Source organism: Pezoporus occidentalis, unplaced genomic scaffold (assembly GCF_034315485.1).
Source record: "Pezoporus occidentalis ecotype Australia unplaced genomic scaffold, CSIRO_AGI_Poc_V1 ctg61, whole genome shotgun sequence".
In the NCBI taxonomy this organism is placed as follows: domain Eukaryota; kingdom Metazoa; phylum Chordata; class Aves; order Psittaciformes; family Psittacidae; genus Pezoporus; species Pezoporus occidentalis.
The window spans coordinates 2,658,076-2,675,648 of NW_026915955.1; the positions used below are offsets into that span (position 1 = coordinate 2,658,076).

Below are 17,573 nucleotides of genomic sequence, written 5' to 3' on the forward strand. Positions count from 1 at the left end.
GATTCTAGGGAACAAACCTAATGTATTAGCATTTATCTGGTAATACAATGCTATAAAACCTCACAGTTTTTCATGTTTTATGTACAAGAAACTGAAGTTGCAAAACAATTTAAAAAATTTTAGTCCATGAAACACAGCATTATCAGGTCTTTTGTACTGTCATTTAAAGACAATATGCCTGCAGAAGAGAAGGCTGCACAGATACCTCACAGCAGCCTTCCAGTATTTGAAGGGGGCCTACAGGGATGCTGGAGAGGTACTCTTCGTTAGGGACTGTAGCAGCAGGATAAGGGGCTGTGGGTTTAAACTGAAACAGGGGAAGTTTATGTTAGATATAAGGAAGAAATTCTGTACTGTGAGGGTAATGAGGCACTGGAACAGCTTGCCCAAAGAAGTGGTAAATGCTCCATCCCTGGCAGTGTTCAGGGCAAGGTAGGACAGAGCCTTGGGTGACATGGTCTAGTGTGAGGTGCCTGTGCCCATGTCAGGGGCATTGGAACAAGATGATCTTAAGGTCCTTTCCAACCCTAAGTATTCTATCATTCTATGCATCAGTTAAAAAAAAAAGAAAAGAAAAAGATAATGTATAAAGTATAAACCAAATTAAATTAAAATCAGAAAACTAAATTTGGAACAGTTCCCATTAAAATTGCAATGCTAGCTTAAGGAACTTGTATACCTTATTAATCCTCCACTGTTGAAACAGGTGTTGAGAACTTTCTTTGACAAATGTATCCCAAACTATTATCAGTCCTGAGCCATCTCCAGAGAACATATGAAGCCCTGTGAAGTAATAACATCTTACGAGTAGAAGAGTACCACACAAAAGAACTAACAAAAGTACCACATATTTGTTTGCTTGTCCTTACTATGCTTACCTCTCAATTTATATAGGGTCTATATATCCCTTTGTGTTTGTTCAAATAAGGCATACTATTAAAGTATTAATTGCAAATGTATTAATATTAATGTATTAATTGCTAACACAGCTAAAACTATTCTATCCTACTACAGCATTTCAAGAGACCTCTATGAAATAAAGCAAACTAGTAATATTCAAGCTGGTCTTCAATTGAAGACTATTTGAAAGAGCAATACTAAGTATGTACCTTCTGCATCAAAACAAAGTGTGTTGATGAAACTTTTGTGACCATCAAGCTCCTGTAGCAGTTGTCCATGGATTTCTTTCACATTTGCATTCCAGATTCTAATCACTGAGTCATAACATCCTGTCACGACCAACGAGTCAGCAATAGGATGGTACTTAGCAGTGTAAACAAATGAAGGATGAGCAAAAACTCTCACTGCAGATGCTGCCTGCAATTCTATCTTCCACATTCTAAAAGGAAAGGACGTTAGGACATCTACTATATAAAGCAATCACATACACAGGTATAACTGATGCCATATTTTGTGCTAGTGGTTCTAGAAGCAGATGTTTGCAAACACTTAACACCACCTGCCTATCCTATCCATTTGTTCCACGTATGTTTAATCCTTTAATATGGTACTTCCTAAGTACTCTGTTTTCAAAGTAAATTCATGACTACTTACCCATTTAATGGATATTTTGCACATTTTAAAATACATATTAAAAAATCCATTGAATGGAACAGTGTGTTTCTTTGTCATCAGCGATTATGATCTCAAGGATGTTTTCTTCACATAAATGCAGTTCTTACTATTCATTTATTTCCTATCCTTCAACACCCATACCTCCAAGATCAGATTTTTCTTAAGAGGTGTTTTTTTTGTTTGCTGTATATTTTATTACTGAGCCTTCCCAAAAGCAAGTCCATTAAGAATAGAATGGTACCTGGATCATGAAATACAGGTGGACAGCACATTTCAGAGTGCACTCAATTACAATATAGAATTTAATTATTTGAGTGCCACGCTTCCAGGTGGGATGACTAATTCTGATGGCTATTGAAGAATTACAAGCTTATTCAGAGATGAGTTCATTACAAAACTGCAATCCCACAGAGCATGGCAATTAACTACCAACTTACTGTGCAAAGGTCATATGGATTCTACCTACTTTTTTAGAATGGTTTTGCTCTAACAGCATAAAAGTTAATTTATTACTTACAAATATTGTAGAAAGGCTCAAGGGTAACATGAAACACTAAATAAAGAAGAATTACTGTAAATTCTCATATTTCCCTTCAAGCTGCCTTAAAACTCAATCTGAGATGATCCAAGTAACAAACTGAAAGCAATGGGGGTGCGTTTTGGCCCTCATGCTTTAATTCTAGCATATTTAAAGGGCAAAATGCTCCCAATATGAAAGGGAAAAAGAAGAAACTCCTTGCCTAAACTAAGACTTCTTAAGGAGCTCAAGGCAACAGACAATAAATACAGGAACTAGTAACTCGCACAGTGACTATGCATAGTACACAGAAAAGGAGGCAGACCACTACAGTTTCAACTTGCTGCCACAATTCAAGAATTGAGGAACTGCTGGGCCACTTTATAGCTAGCATAAATGATTGAAATTGATATTTACTTCAATATAAAAAATTCTTATTTGCTTCCAAATAAAAACCTCTCAAAATACTCTTCTTATGTCTATATACAAGCAGCAAAAATAGCAAACCAGTTAAACACATAAATATAAAATTTAACAATTCTTCTGGCATTTCAATTATGCAACTGCCTGTAGCATTACCAAGTTGCATAACAGAAACAACAGATAGGGATCTGAAGAGCAAAAAACAAAAACCAACAAAAAAACCCCAACCAAACCAGTCCTATGAAAACATATGAAGTTGCCTGTAATAAAATTCTACAGTCACAGCCATATTTCCATGTATTTATACAGTTTTGAGGGGTTCGCTTTTAATCCTTGATTATTTTAACATTGATTATTTTAACATTAACACTGCACTGCAGTACTCTTTGTAATTGTAGAGGAATATGTGTACACATTCAGTCTTGGAAATAATACCATCACATTTCATTTACAGTAATTTAAGTTTAATTATTTCACTAAGTGTCCAAAACCACTATCAACAAAAAACCTACATACCTAAGTGTAGTGTGACCAATTTATACACATAACGGTAATTTTAAATATTCAATTTCCTGCCTAATGTTCAAATCTTCAAACTTAATATTGCATTCATAATATGGCAGTTTCTCCAAGGAGAGAGTATTGCAACTGTCTCAGTGACTTCTTGAAATATAGTCTATTGGTTTTTTGCTACACTGGTAGACTTAGACACTACAGTTTTTGGAAAAGCTTTGGCCTCAAATACATAGAAAAAAATACAGGTAAATACAGTGTGATTAACCCCATCACAATTTTTATATTATTACAGAGTGAGTCAAACTGTAAGAAAATCTTTAATTAAAACATTATAGCACAGTTTGTAGCAAGACATGAAACTGGATCACTTTTTCTGAATGCTTTTGATGTTATCTGCCAGAACACCTTTATACTGACCTGACCATGCCATCAGAGGATGCAGTAAGAAGGTACTGATTGTCTTTTGACCAACAAAGATCATACACTATATTAAGGTGACCATAAAATTCTCTCAGGAGTTCTCCAGAAGGGATTTCATATACTAGTGAAGTTTAAACAGCAAAAATAGGAAAAAAAAAAAGTTAGTTCTTACAATCAATCATATACAATTATTGCAACATTTAGTCTAATCTTAGGCTAAGTTTCTGCCATCATAATTCAACTAATTGTCTTCTCATTTTCATAGAACAAGATCAAATAGTTGCTAAATATGCATGGACAGCAAGCATATACTTCCATCTAGTGGCTCATGAATGTCACAAATGTCTTAACTCTTAGAAACAGCCTACTTGCTTTAAATTATTATAACCAGATTAGGTTTGTAATGTTTTTTGACAGCTACTTGACCAATCTTTAAAATAGACTGAAATTGAGATAATTTTCTGGGGCTGGGTAATGAAGTAACCTAGACTTACTGTTACCTGCATTTAAACATTTACTTTGTGTACATTTAAAATACTGTTCTTATGCAGGTCTTAAGAACTAAGCAGTTGAGGCTACTATGCAGCAGCAGCCCCAGGTGTGAGTAATAAGGAAAATTCGTAGTTCCAACTGAACTGGATCATGAAAGACAGCAGCCTCTAGTAGTGTCTCTGGAGATGACAATGTTCACAAAACTTACACAAAAAGCATATGGGGTGGAGGCTGAAAAGTTATTTCAGTTAAAACATTGTTATCAGAAAATACGTCTCTTAGGCAAACTGATTTCTTATTTCCATTATCATAGAATCAGCTACGTTGGAAAAGACCTTTAAGATCATTGAGCCCAACCACTACCCTAAGACTGCCAAGACCACCGCTAAAGAATATCACGGGGGTCTCATCTACATGAGTTTTTGAATTACTTCCAGGGACAGTGATTTCACCACTTTCCTGGGCAGCTGGTTCCACTACTTGATTACCCTCTCTGTGAAGAAATCTTTCCTAATATCCAATCGAAACTTCCCCTAGTGCAGCTTGAGGCCTCTAAACAGAAATAGCATGATTTCATGCAATTAAGCCATATACATTATCACGCATGAAAAGCCAGTTCCAGCCCTATGAACACAAAGAGCACTTTTCTCAATGCTCTTTAATGCACTAGAACAATTTGTAAAACACAATAATAAAACAAAACTGCAAAAACATCCACAAATTAAAAATACATCTTTTGCGCTTTAATTTGCAACTACATGAGTAGCAGGAAAAAAAAAAACAAAAACCAACCAACTAAATTTAAAACTTACAAATAATGGGATAACCATTCCTTCCTGCACATGCTGCTGCCAGCATTTTCCCATCATGAGAGAAACGAATAGAGAAACAGCCCAGCTCTCCACCTCGCAGTGAAAACAGAAGCTTGTTTGGTATACGGCAAGCCTAGCTTTTCAGGTAAGAAATGGGATTACAGAGTTACGAATATTAACTACCCAATGCTTAAAACACATTCTTAGTTACTGTCATGCAAAAGTTTTAAAAAGCAACCAACATCTTAAGGGAATTTAAAAGAAAAAACAAAAAAAAAAAAAAAATCAAGCTTATAAACAGAGGCAGTTCTGCTGCATTACTTGGGCCACATCTAGTTTGTATAATTCTGCCCCGTTATTACAGACAACTAGCAAGTTTGAAAAAACCCTAAAAAAATCTAAAATTGCATAATTTCCTTAATCTTAAGAAATGCTTAACGATGCTATCATCAGTAATATAAGCTAGAGAGTTTGAATGTAAGTCATGCTTGTTTAAGCACAACTTTTAGTAACTTAATGACTGCAGTGTGAACTCAGGAGACTAACTTCAGGCACTCAAAACTCTGGTTTACCAAATCGCCTTTAGCAGCCTTAATTTGTATTTCCATTCCTGATTTTTTTTAAACATAACTGGATATGAAACATTTTAATAAAATGCACAGGTGTATAGTCACCCTGCCTCTTTCCCCAAACACTTCCTCTCTTTAAACCATGGGCTTTTTCTCCATAACTCAATTAAAAGTTTAAGGGGAATTAAAATATCCTGAGTACTTATGTGATTATTTAAGCTAAACCTGATTTACCTTTATGAATGAAAAATTAGTATGAAGAGATTCATATGCATTTAAAAGTACACAAATAGGTCTACTTATGAAATAATTGAATATACACTGCTCATTTCAGAATAATTATAAACATATCTGGTTACAAACTAAACGAATTGCCAAATTTCATTTTTATGATCTCAGACAAATGCTCTTAGGATCGTATTTCTCTTGATTTTGATTACACACATTTTCAGAATAGTAACTTTCTGAAAACTAATGAACATTAACTTAAATGCAACTTTTAGGTATCCTGCCATTTTTGATAATAAAATTTTTATTGTAAAAATGGACACATCTATTATTTACTATTTTATTTTTATTAGCAAACATTACTGGGAAATAAAATTAAGTCCACTTTTTAAATCTTCTTTTTGAATGGATCTGTACAAGGACCACAGTATGGAATCCAAATAAAAAGTCAACCTTCTTTGTTAATAAATCTTTACATTATTTGAATTTTTATAGAACCATGAACTCACTTAACCTTCCTAATATGGTTCTTCAATGAAAGTTCCTTCTTGAATGAATGAAAGTTATAGTGTAAAAATAACTTCAAATGAGGGAATATGAAAAACCAAACAACCAACCAAAATCCCAAAAAAAACATCCAATCAAGCTGAATCCTGGGAACTGTTTTCCTGTCTTACTTCTACTACCTGCATATGCCTACTCTTTCAAACTCCAGGAGAATTCTGGAGATGACAGTAGATCTTCAAGTTATCTTCCTTTGAAAAGCAAAGACAACCACTTCACCTGTCCAGGTAATCTTGTCCATTTAAATGGCTCCTTCTTCTCTGGAAAAGATTCACATGAGTTTTTAGATCCTTCTCTCTGGTGTTCACACAGTGCTGCACTACTTTGTTCCTGCTGAACAGCGATCATAGAGCGGAAAGAAGGAGGAACCTTAAGGCAAACAAGACTAAGTATCAGGAAAAAATATTTTTAAATGAACGGTTTAATATCTGAAAAGATTAAAATATACTTTTAACTTTAAATGCATTGCATTTTAACATCTGAAAAACAGACTGGAAAAAGCCTAATGATCAAAAACTGCATATCAAAAATTTCATTTAAAATACCCAGCAAGTCAGAAAGTAATCTGTTACAATCCAAAGTTGTGTCAATCTGATGGTATCAAACGTTTTCCAAATAATCAGTACTTTCTATTTTTGTTAGCTTTCTCTGTCAGTGAAAATTAGTAATACTGTGCTACCTGGTGAAGCTATTGTATGAAAAAAAGAGCATTTCAGTAGGTAAATAGTTCCAGTGACATTAACCTACCACATTCAAATCAGAATACTGCCTTGGCAACAAAATCTGTTGATACCAAAAAGTATTATCAGCACTGTTTATTGAAAAAACTATGTTCAAGTGTTGCAAAGAAAAGAGAACTCACCACACTGGTGATTTTAACTATAGGTAAAGCACCTACACTTTCCAAACTTCTATAAGTACACTTACTGAACCTTATCTACAAGTTAGATTATACCAAGCTTGAACACACAGGAAGCATTAATGCTGTGAAGCAGCCTAGAAGCCCTATGGCTGAGGCGCACAGAGATCATTAAGCAGCAGCTGCAGTTCTGATTCGTTTCACTAAGATAAGTGTCTCTTCAGAAACACATCTTCAGATGTGTTTCTGAATAACAAGCAAAATCAGTTTTCTTCCAGGCTGAGTTGCCTGATACCCGCTTCAGGATGAATAACTGCCTAGGTTTCCGTGACTAAAAAAGGAGGTTTGACACCTACTATGCAAGTAGAAACCAGTTTAGGAGCTTAAATCAGCTGCCCACATAGGTATCTACTTTCGTGCAAGACACCTTGTTTTATATGAGATATGTTTTTTTTTCATATCTAATATCTCCTGGAGGGGACATGGGAGATCTGAGACCTTCTGGAGAAGCAGCAGACTAGGCAGGACCTGTGACAGACCTTAAATGGAAGTGAAATCTATGCATACAAAACTGTATTATGCCATGGCTGTTAAGCGAAGCTCAATCCCAGCCTTGACAAATCTGACATTTGTCAGAACAAGAATGAAATAACATCAGTACTAAATTGATCCAAGTCAAGCACAGCTCAGAAAGCCTATGCAAATTCATCACATGACTTGAATTTTACAGAGGACTGTAAAGTAAAGACAACTGTTTTCCAGTGACAGCACCTAAATGTATCAGGAAAACATTCAGACCACGCAGAAGAAAGGCTCAGAACACTTCCAGAAAGATGAAGCACAGCTCCTCAAACAAAATGTACAGAATTCCTAACAACTCAGCAGCTGACTAAGAGATCTGTGGACGTCAGTCCAGTATACAGATTAGAAGTGTCTCAAACCCATGAGAACTAAACCCATATATTAGCTTGGTTTTGGACCACATCTCATCAGGCTTCCACTGATCACCACTGACTGTATGAACAGTAAGAAGAAAGACTTAAAGTTATGTAATAGAACAATATTCTACTTGTAGAATGCTAAATGCTGTATTTATCTTGAATGCACATCTCAGCACATATCAATGTAAGCTTGTCTTTAAAGGAGTTTTCATTTAAAAAACCCAAAACTCATTATAGCTTGAGGGTGCAGGCGATCAGAGTTAAGCATCTTACACCTCTTCTGTCATACAGAATTTACACACCTGCGTGAGTCCAATGACTTAAAATAGCATTTCACCAGCCAGAAAGTACCTTGAAAGTTTTCTGTCAACAGCAAAATACAGAAAGTATGCCTATTTTTCAAAGATAGCTATGAATGACTGAGTTTGGAACATGTATCTTAAGATGCAAAGTTATTTATAGCTAGTTATATACTAGTTATTTTATATACTGCATATAAGTACAGCTGTTGTACATACAGCATGTGTACAAACACTGCTCTAGCTAGTTCCTAGTTCCTACAGAAAAGTCTGTATATTTGTAAATATATTTATATATAATATATTTAACTTACACGATCTGGTAGTTTTATGCCTCTTACAGTTACATATAAAGTTGATGGGTAACGATTTCTAGGACATTTTGCCCACCAGTTGTAAACCTCAACCACATCAGAATGTGATTTGGTCTTTGAAGGCGGGTAATATAATTGCAGACGGAGTTTTCCATCAATGTTCAGAGCTCCATTTGTACCTACAAGCTGGAAGGGTGATTAAAAAGAAGGAAAAAAGGTTGTGTTAATATAAAAGTAATAGGAGTCACTGATTATTTCTAGTATCTTAAACAACTACAGTATAAACTCTTGAAATCCACTTCCCTTTAGGGAAATATACTACCCCTAAAAGTGGTAATGGAGTAAGCATGTATTAAACGCCCCCAGGATCAAATCACTAAGATTAAAGCTTAGACAGCAGTCTAGTTTTGAAACATGCTTCATATGCACAACAGTAATATCTTGTATATGGTAAGACCTCTGCAGCAGTACCACTTTTTTTTTTTTTTTTTAATTACTACTTGCTGAAATCACCCAAATCTCAAAGGACTGTCAACCCAAACAGCCGCCTTTGAATGCTGCAGCAAAAGGCATTGATAAAGCTTTGACTCGGAGCAGAAGATAACAGCAAAGCAGTAAACTTTCTAACTTCAGAGGAAATGTAGTTCTCTCTACTGAACTAAAGAACAAGTGTTAACACTGACCGCTGTTTATCAGGACATTTCTACTTTGACTGATACAGATGAAAGCACAATGCAGACAGATGCAGTAGGAATGAAGAACAGGACACGATTTGTATTTACGAGTTGAAAATTCATTCTTCCCTTTGTCCAGGAGTAGGTTACACTGCATGTCTGGATGCACAGTTTCTAACGGGTATACATTCAGACACTGGATACCAGACCCCTGATTCCAGCAGTTCATATTGGGGCAGAGCTGAGAAGAGACATTGTATCGAGTAACTAAGGGAGGTCTGTCTCCCTTCCCCTAAACTTGCACACACCATTGTCTTCTCCTGTATTTCTCATGTTGTGGACTGCTCAATGGATGTGAAGATGTACCATCCACAGGGGCAGATGTAAATTAACAAGCCTCAAGCAAAGTAAAGCTTGTCAGCTCTCAGAGGCCAAACTAGCATATTCAAGTCTCCCTAAAAGGGTATAAAAAGGTACACGATGTGCTGGCTAAATTACCTGTATCTCATTGCCACAGCATTTCAAACTCTTAAACTAAAAATGACAAGGCATCTTATAGTCATGCCAGGAGCCTTATCAAAGTCTGGCCAACTGAAAATGAGAGTAGCTGAGGTACAGAAATTGGTGGATTTGTCATTTTCTTTGCAGAAACAATCTCACAAACACACAGAAAACCCTCAAAGAAAGCCTTCTTCTGGACTTTATGAACTACAAAAAAATTCTTACACACTCCACACTTTCTTGGAAAATACCTACTCCTTACTGTCAAGCTTGTTACTGTGCATTTTTTGTGGTGAAAGAAGAGGGAAAAGAGAGAACAATCAAGCAAGCATTTGTTCTTCCACTTCTGTTGCCTGGAAATACATTAAAAAAAAAATCATTCCCCCACTTATTATGGTTAGTGCCTTTCAGATAATTAAATAAAAATATTTATAAATTTTGTTTCGTCATTTAAATGGTTACAATACCTTTAGAAATGCCCAACAGATTTTTCGGAAACCAGATTCCTGCATTTGTACATCAGAGTTGGCTCTCAATTCATCCATACTTAGTAGATCAAGCACCTGAAAGTATTGGTAGGAATATAAATGCATTTCTACTGAGTATGTGCTTTTTGGTACTTAAAAAAACCTGCTGAACATATACTAGATGTGATCCACTAAATTAAACACAGTTCAATTTTAAGCAATTACACAAACAGTACTTCCTCCACACAAGTTGGCAATTATTTACCTGATGACTATTTATGGCCTGCTTAAAAAAAAAGACAGAAGTCTGGTCTTAGAAAACTACTTTTGCTTCCCTTCTGTCTCAATAAAAGAGGAAAGTATTAATTTGTAATTTTCATAAAACATATATGGTTCACAAATCATATAGATCATAAGCCTAACAGGCAAAACCAGCTGTATGCTAACCTAAGGGCTCTTAGTTGTGTAAATGAGGTTAAGCGGTGAACTCTGCAGTTTTAGGTTTATGGTCAGACTCTGTAATCTTAAAGGTCTTTTCCAACCTAAATGATAATATCACAGAACATAAAGAAATATATGCTGATATTGTGTATACAATCTATTTGAAATATAAAAAGTGAGGGATGAAGTAATATTAATTGTATTAAGTTCATTTTCAGGTTAATATGACAGAATCTCGCCTTACAAATACTGAAACACTTACAGCTGAAAATCATGTTGTATATATACACCTTATAATTTTTTCTTTAAACCTAACTTTATTGGAGGACAAATTAGTAATTACTTTGTGAAGAATGGGAGAAGAGATGTAGATTTCTAAAACAGAGTCTAATAGTTCGCTCATTTGCACAAAGGAAAAGAGGCGTTGCTACCAGTAGGTGATCTCTAACTTTCAGATTATGGTACCTAAGCCTCTTTTCAAGATTTCAAGAATGTGAAAAAGGAAGAAGCGATATTCTTTAGACATTGTGCCATCTCTCCTAATCTGGAACCAGCCTTTCCTAGAAATTTGACAGTTGATTTATTAAGAAAGCTTTGTCCTCCTTACTGCTATCAAAACAGGATTGTGGGGTTTGGGTTTTTTTTCCCCTGTAAGAAAAGCTTATTAGTATTAGCAATTACAATACCATTTTTTGGTATCTCCACTTAATTCTGTATCTTAAGGCTATGCTATTAATCCACTATATCTGAAATAAAAACATCCAAATCAATCAAATATATACTGTTGAAGAAACAAACAGAAAATCATAATGTGCATAAATTGGATGCAAAATAGTTAATCTTACCTCAAAAAACAGGATTACTAGAGGACTTTCTTCAGTGTTTTGAATAAAATAACTAAAACGCTCATTAAATATGACTTGCTCCTCCCACTCCGGAACTGTTGATTTAGACTGTCTGAAGTTATATGGTTGTGTCATAATAGGAAGAATGTGATCTATTTGTTCTTGTTCATAATAAGATGAAACTTTCCTCTGGCTGTTTGAAAATTTCCAAACAGTTACAATTGTCATAGCACCTTAACCCCCTCCCCCCCCACTTAAACAAAAAAGTATTTCTATTACTGAAAGAAACATACAAGATACCATTTGTTTGATTTTAGAAAAAGAACTTCTCCGAATTTATGCATAATGATCACAGTAGAGTACTACTTAAACACTATTAAAATTTTGTTTTCAGGAAAATTATGCATATTACACTGGAAACAAGTAACTGAAGGAATTAGAATTCCAAAGACTAAACTTCAGGATTTTAGAAGGCTTTTTATAAAAGAACAGGCAGACACTATTTATGCCACAGGAATTTTGCTTAATTATTCTAATCTTGGCTTCTACATATTTTTTAGATTTAGGAAATTTTCTCTCTGTAAGAAATGCAGATGAATAGTGCTGTAAATACGGGGACCTCGACCTCAATACACTAGTGCAGAGCATTTAAAAGTGCCAAAAAGAAAAATACCACCCTAATTTACTGCAGGTATATATGCATCATATATACATCATATATATATGATACATATAAGAGATATAGAAATATCTCGTAGATAAATCTCATAGATGTAGAAACTAATGAATTACCTTGCAGGCTTAAAATTCAGTATTATTTTCATTTTAATATTTAATATTCTAGGGAAGAATCTATGTATTCATAGTAATCATTGATAATAGAAACAGTTTATTAAAAGTCACCTATGATCCTTCTTGACATATAAGCCACTTCTCTGATCAACAACATGGATTTTAACCATGGGACGAGATACCCGGAGATCAGTTTTAAGTCGATCAGATCGATGGATGTAAACTCCCAACACAAGATCATCACCAAAACCAAATTTAGTCTGAGCTGAAATGTCTGAATTCTTAATTTCCTCATCCTTTTCTGCAGCAACTTCTGTATTTTCCCCTAGAAATACAAATAAAGTAGAGGTTAATATGTTCCACTAGTGACAGTTTAAAGGAGTAAACATGCTCTGTATTGTCTCAGCAATCAACAGTAATAACATTCAACTTGTTCTTTACGTAATAGGTTAAAACAAAATTATCAGATTTGCATCATTTTAAACATGTATGAACATACACATGAATATGTATTAATTAACATAATCTGTTCCTACTAACAAATATTTTTATTTTAAATTAGAGGTCTTCCTCTTGACTGACATAGTTTCTTTCTTGCTACAATGTCTTAAAAAACACACAGTTCAATATCCTGCTCTGCACTGCAACCTGTTGTAGGTTTTGTCTTAGGAAAATATAAAAAGAAAGATAAGCCTAATCTGATGCTTTCTCCATGTGCATTTTCCCTGAATTTACCGCTGTTTTCAAAATTTCCATCTCTAAAAGTCACAGTGAGACTACCATACTTAATAGATATCAAAAGACCTACTCCTCATCAGCTTCTGTAATCTGCATTTTTAAACCTATTATGTGGCCTCATCAATGTTCAAGGAAATTAAGTATCCAATTTGACTATGCGTTGCATGAAAAAGTACTCCTTATGTCTGAATTGAGCATCAGGTTAAAACAGTGCTGATACAGCATTTATAGTATAAAGTAAATGAAAATGAGAAAGTAATAAAAAAGAAATTAGAATATGCATCTAAGTAATACAAGGTAAAGACGGTATATACATTTAAACATTATATTGTGCTTCAAACCCCCAAATGTTTAAACTACTTATCAATTTTAAAATTATTTACAATAAATGAATTATCAAGATTTTAAACTGATGCATCAAATCAACTTCCTTATTAACTAGCCTTAGAATTGGAAGAGCAAAAATAAAATTAAGTAACTAAAGAAACATAAGTAACTTCAATAGCTCAAATCACATCTGTGTTACTATTACTATGGACAAATACTTTTGCAGAAGTGCAAAGAGGGGGAAAAAAAAAAGGAAAAGAAAGACTTGGATAAAGCAGCAATGCAGCACAACATTCTAACATTTTGTTGTCAGACCTTTTCTGGTTTTCTTTTTAACCTTCTTTGCTTTAGGTTTCTGTTTTTCTATGTTTTTCTCCAGTTCCTGCCCTTCTGATGTAAACAGTCTTTCCAATGAATGATTTTCATTGCCATCTTGTGCTGGATGATGCTGTAGCTCAGAAAGGGACATTGCACTGCAATATAATGGATTACTGTCACCAACTGCATTCCAGCATGTATGTGGATACAATTGCTCATTACCATTATTAATATGACAAATTTCCTCTTTAGTTCTGCAACTCATCTGTTTATCTTGGAAATGCAACACAGCCCCTAATATTAGTTTATTTTATCATTTCTCTCCCCTCTTCATTTCCCCCTAATTTCCAATATTTGCAGAACCATTCATGTGAACACAGCTAAGCTAATACTCTTCTGCTGGATTAGGGCCATCACTCATCCCTAAAAGACCATGCACAAAATTATCTTTAGTTAAGAGCGAGTTGTACAGAAAATAAGCATCATATAGTAATGGAGTACATCTTTTTTTTTTTATAATTTTAACCTTGACAGCATTTTGAATGAGTATTTGGCAACATTTTTTCACAACTGAATCATCCAATTCATCACTTAGGCAGAAGCTTTCTGATAAACTACGTATTTTCTATCTAAACCCAAAATGCTACATTTTGCCTAAGATTCACAGGGACACGGTATACAGTTTATCATGGTACCTTGTTTCAGCTTCACTTAAAATTGCTTTTTCTTTCTTTTTCTTCTTTTTGCCTACTTCATTGTTCACTACAACTTCATGGCTTTGAACAGTAGAGGTAAATTCAGACATCTGCTCTTTAAGTTTTGTTCTTAGTTTCTTTTTAATTTCATTTGCCTCATCTTCAGCCACATGCAGCTGGTAGGCTCGGATTAGCTCTTCTTCCTCTTCTAATTCAGTTACATTTCTCTCTTCAGTCAAGAAATTTTTAATCTTTCCATCACCTCCTTGATGAGGTACATCTGTTTGTGATTTACTTTTTGTTTTCTTCTTTGAAAAATCATTAATCTTTTTCTCAAAACTCTCCAATTCAGCTTCATGTAAATTTTCCTCCTCATTAAATTGTTCTTGTAACAGTGATTTCTTTTTCTTCTTGTTAGACTTTGGTTGCTTGTTCTCCTCTCTACTAACAATATCATTGTTTATTTTCTTTGCAATTGAGGCTTTCTCTCTCAATTTATTTTTTGTAAATCGTGGACTCTCTTCTTCAGGATTGTATGTGTTGTTTAGAATTGCTTCATCATTCACACTTTCCTTAGCTAAATCAATATTACTTTTAAAGGTGTCAAGCTATAAATGAAAAGAACATAGAAAATACTTGTACTACAATTATGTTTTAAGGAGATACATAGTACATAATGTTATTTCTTCAGCAACATTACACATAGTAAAATGAAATCAAAGATCTAATAATTTTATTTAAAATTAACAAGTGACAGATTTAAGACAACAGAAAATTCACGCTGAAAAAAAACAACCCAAAACATTTGCCACTTCATCCTAAATGCTATTTCACTATGTTTTTAAATTACATTTATGTATATCCAGTCAAAAAAAGAAATCAACAAGTCTACTCCATAAACAGATGTTAATGTTTAGACTATGGAAGACTTGAAGATAACATGCAGCACAAAATCAAGTATTCTAATCCATTTAAAATGCAAGTTAGAGACAGGCTTCAAGCTCACCGGTTTGTAGTCTCTTTAATTGAAAGTTGCTTGCCCAAGTTAGATAATGAAATTATATTTAAAAGTGCTAAGACTGAAAAATAGATTTCCATTAAGACTTTTTCTAAGTATAAAGTTGAAAGAAAAACATCACATTACTCTTAGCAGAATGACAGAGTTGATCTAAAGACCAGTCTATTAAAACCAGCTAAGATTAATTTCAGGTAATGCATATCCCCATACAATCCTTTCTTTGCCAAGACCATATTCCTCCCTCAACAAACACAGGCATCTTCCCCTTCTAGCTGGGATACTTCTCCCAGTTACAAAACTGTGTTTGCCTCAAACATTACACATTGTCCCCTTTTTTAAAAAGAGATCACCAAAATGTATAAACTTATAAGAAGAAAAAGCTTATGAGAATGAAGTTGCAATGGCAATTATACTTTGCAGGATGGATCCTGGCTTAAAAACACCTGCGAGAATAATATTCCATGACTGAAAGAACACTCAATGCACAAGTCATCTGCCTCTATGTTCTATGCCCTCAATGATGTGAGCCTGCAAACCTTCATCACTGTCTTGCTTTAGTCACATCTGAGATTCGAAGAGAGAACATGGACAGCAAGGAAAGTACAAGTACTGAAGAAAGAGAAGGGAGGATAAAGAAAGGAAAGTTTGAAGTACATGAGAGGAAAAAAAAAAAAAAAAAAATCAAGGAAGTTTGTCAGTTGTACAGAAAATTGTCAAATAAAAGCAGTGTGGCAAGAAAAATACACCAAGACAAAGTTTAACACAGAAATAAAAGCTGATGTCTGAAACTAGAGACAGCTTAAAAATATACTAACTAGAATAATGCTACATATTAAAAAATGCTGTCCTAATAAAGTTAAAAAAGAAAGCATCTAGAATTTCATGCAAGTATGTTTATCTAATATATCAGAAAAAATCCAAAGCCATTCATTTATCTTTTCAGTAGTTACCTTTATTTTTAGCATCCTACCTCTAAAAATAGTTTAAATTATCTCAATATCAAATTCTGAAAAAAAGTCTTTGTGCCTTCATCTTTTACTTGCTTAAATAGACCAGTAACATCCTATTTATAAGTAAGTGATTTAAGAGGATGTGGAAAAATTCATATAAATAGCTTGAAATACAGAACAGAGTAAGGGGAGGGGGGGAAGCACCAAGCTTTGTATAAGCTAAAAAAATACAAAATAATGCTTCGTAATAGATTGACCCACTTCCTTTTCTGCATTTCTAGGAATAACTTGAACTGCAGAGAATAAGGACTAAAGATTAAAACATGCGGGCAACTAAGGCCCAATAGTGACCAATAGCTAAAGTCATGCTGATGCTTGCCTTGATAGAATACTAATCCATTAAGCGCAAAAAAAGTGGAATACTTTGAGAAATCCTTAACAAAAAGCCCTTGTCTTTGACCTGTTCCAGTGTTTCTAAAATAACTGACACTCAAGAACCCTTTCCTCAAAGATACATAGGTGTTGCAAAAACTTGCTTGAAATATTTACTAGAACTTGTTACTTATTATGCCTACAAACAAAAACAAATGTCCACAAATATGTGCCATGATAGTAGCACACAATCACTTAACTATAGTTAATTTACTCATAGGAGAAAAAGAAAAAAGTACAGAATATCCTTATAATGAAATAAAATACAGTCTCAAGCTAAGGCAAATTCCAAAAACATTAACAGGTAGCACAAAGCTGCTCCAGCAGTTCAAACACAAATTCCTCAGACATACAGCCTGTATGTACCTCAATTCATAGAACAGAATCATAGAATAGTTAGGGTTGGAAAGGACCTTGAGATCATCTAGTTCCAACACCCCTGCCATGGGCAGGGATACCTCATACTAAACCATGTCACCCAAGGCTTTGTCCAACCTGGCCTTGAACACCGCCAGGTTGAACACCGCCAGGGATGGAGCATTCACAGCTTCCCTGGGCAACGTATTCCAGTGCCTCACCACCCTTACAGTAAAGAACTTCTTCCTTATATCCAGTCTAAACTTCCCCTGTTTAAGTTTTAACCCGTTACCTCTTCTCCTGTCACTACAGTCCCTAATGAAGAGTCCCTGCCCAGCATCCCTATAGGCCCCCTTCAGATACTGGAAGGCTGCTATGAGGTCTCCACGCAGCCTTCTCTTCTCCAGGCTGAACAGCCCCAACTTTCTCAGCATATTTCATATGGGAGATGCTCCAGTCCCCTGATCATCCTCGTGTCCCTTCTCTGGA

At 34.7% G+C, this 17,573-nt stretch overlaps 1 protein-coding gene across 6 annotated transcripts in view; it reads right to left on the reverse strand.

Annotated features, from left to right (window-relative positions):
- Positions 1–17,573, reverse strand: part of AHI1 (Abelson helper integration site 1) — an 87,814-nt gene that overhangs the window by 58,019 nt on the left and 12,222 nt on the right. For all 6 annotated transcript variants that reach the window (XR_009968684.1, XM_062639625.1, XM_062639623.1 and 3 more), the window contains exons 4-14: positions 14,328–14,935; positions 13,630–13,787; positions 12,361–12,574; positions 11,458–11,650; positions 10,172–10,267; positions 8,530–8,715; positions 6,336–6,485; positions 4,756–4,888; positions 3,449–3,572; positions 1,110–1,339; positions 680–783 (exon numbers count right to left, since the gene is read on the reverse strand). Coding sequence is in view for 5 of the 6 variants with exons in the window: in XM_062639625.1 (XP_062495609.1) it covers positions 680–783; positions 1,110–1,339; positions 3,449–3,572; positions 4,756–4,888; positions 6,336–6,485; positions 8,530–8,715; positions 10,172–10,267; positions 11,458–11,650; positions 12,361–12,574; positions 13,630–13,787; positions 14,328–14,935 (2,196 nt within the window). In the remaining variant the exon portion in view is untranslated. The remainder of the gene's footprint in view (positions 1–679; positions 784–1,109; positions 1,340–3,448; positions 3,573–4,755; positions 4,889–6,335; positions 6,486–8,529; positions 8,716–10,171; positions 10,268–11,457; positions 11,651–12,360; positions 12,575–13,629; positions 13,788–14,327; positions 14,936–17,573) is intronic.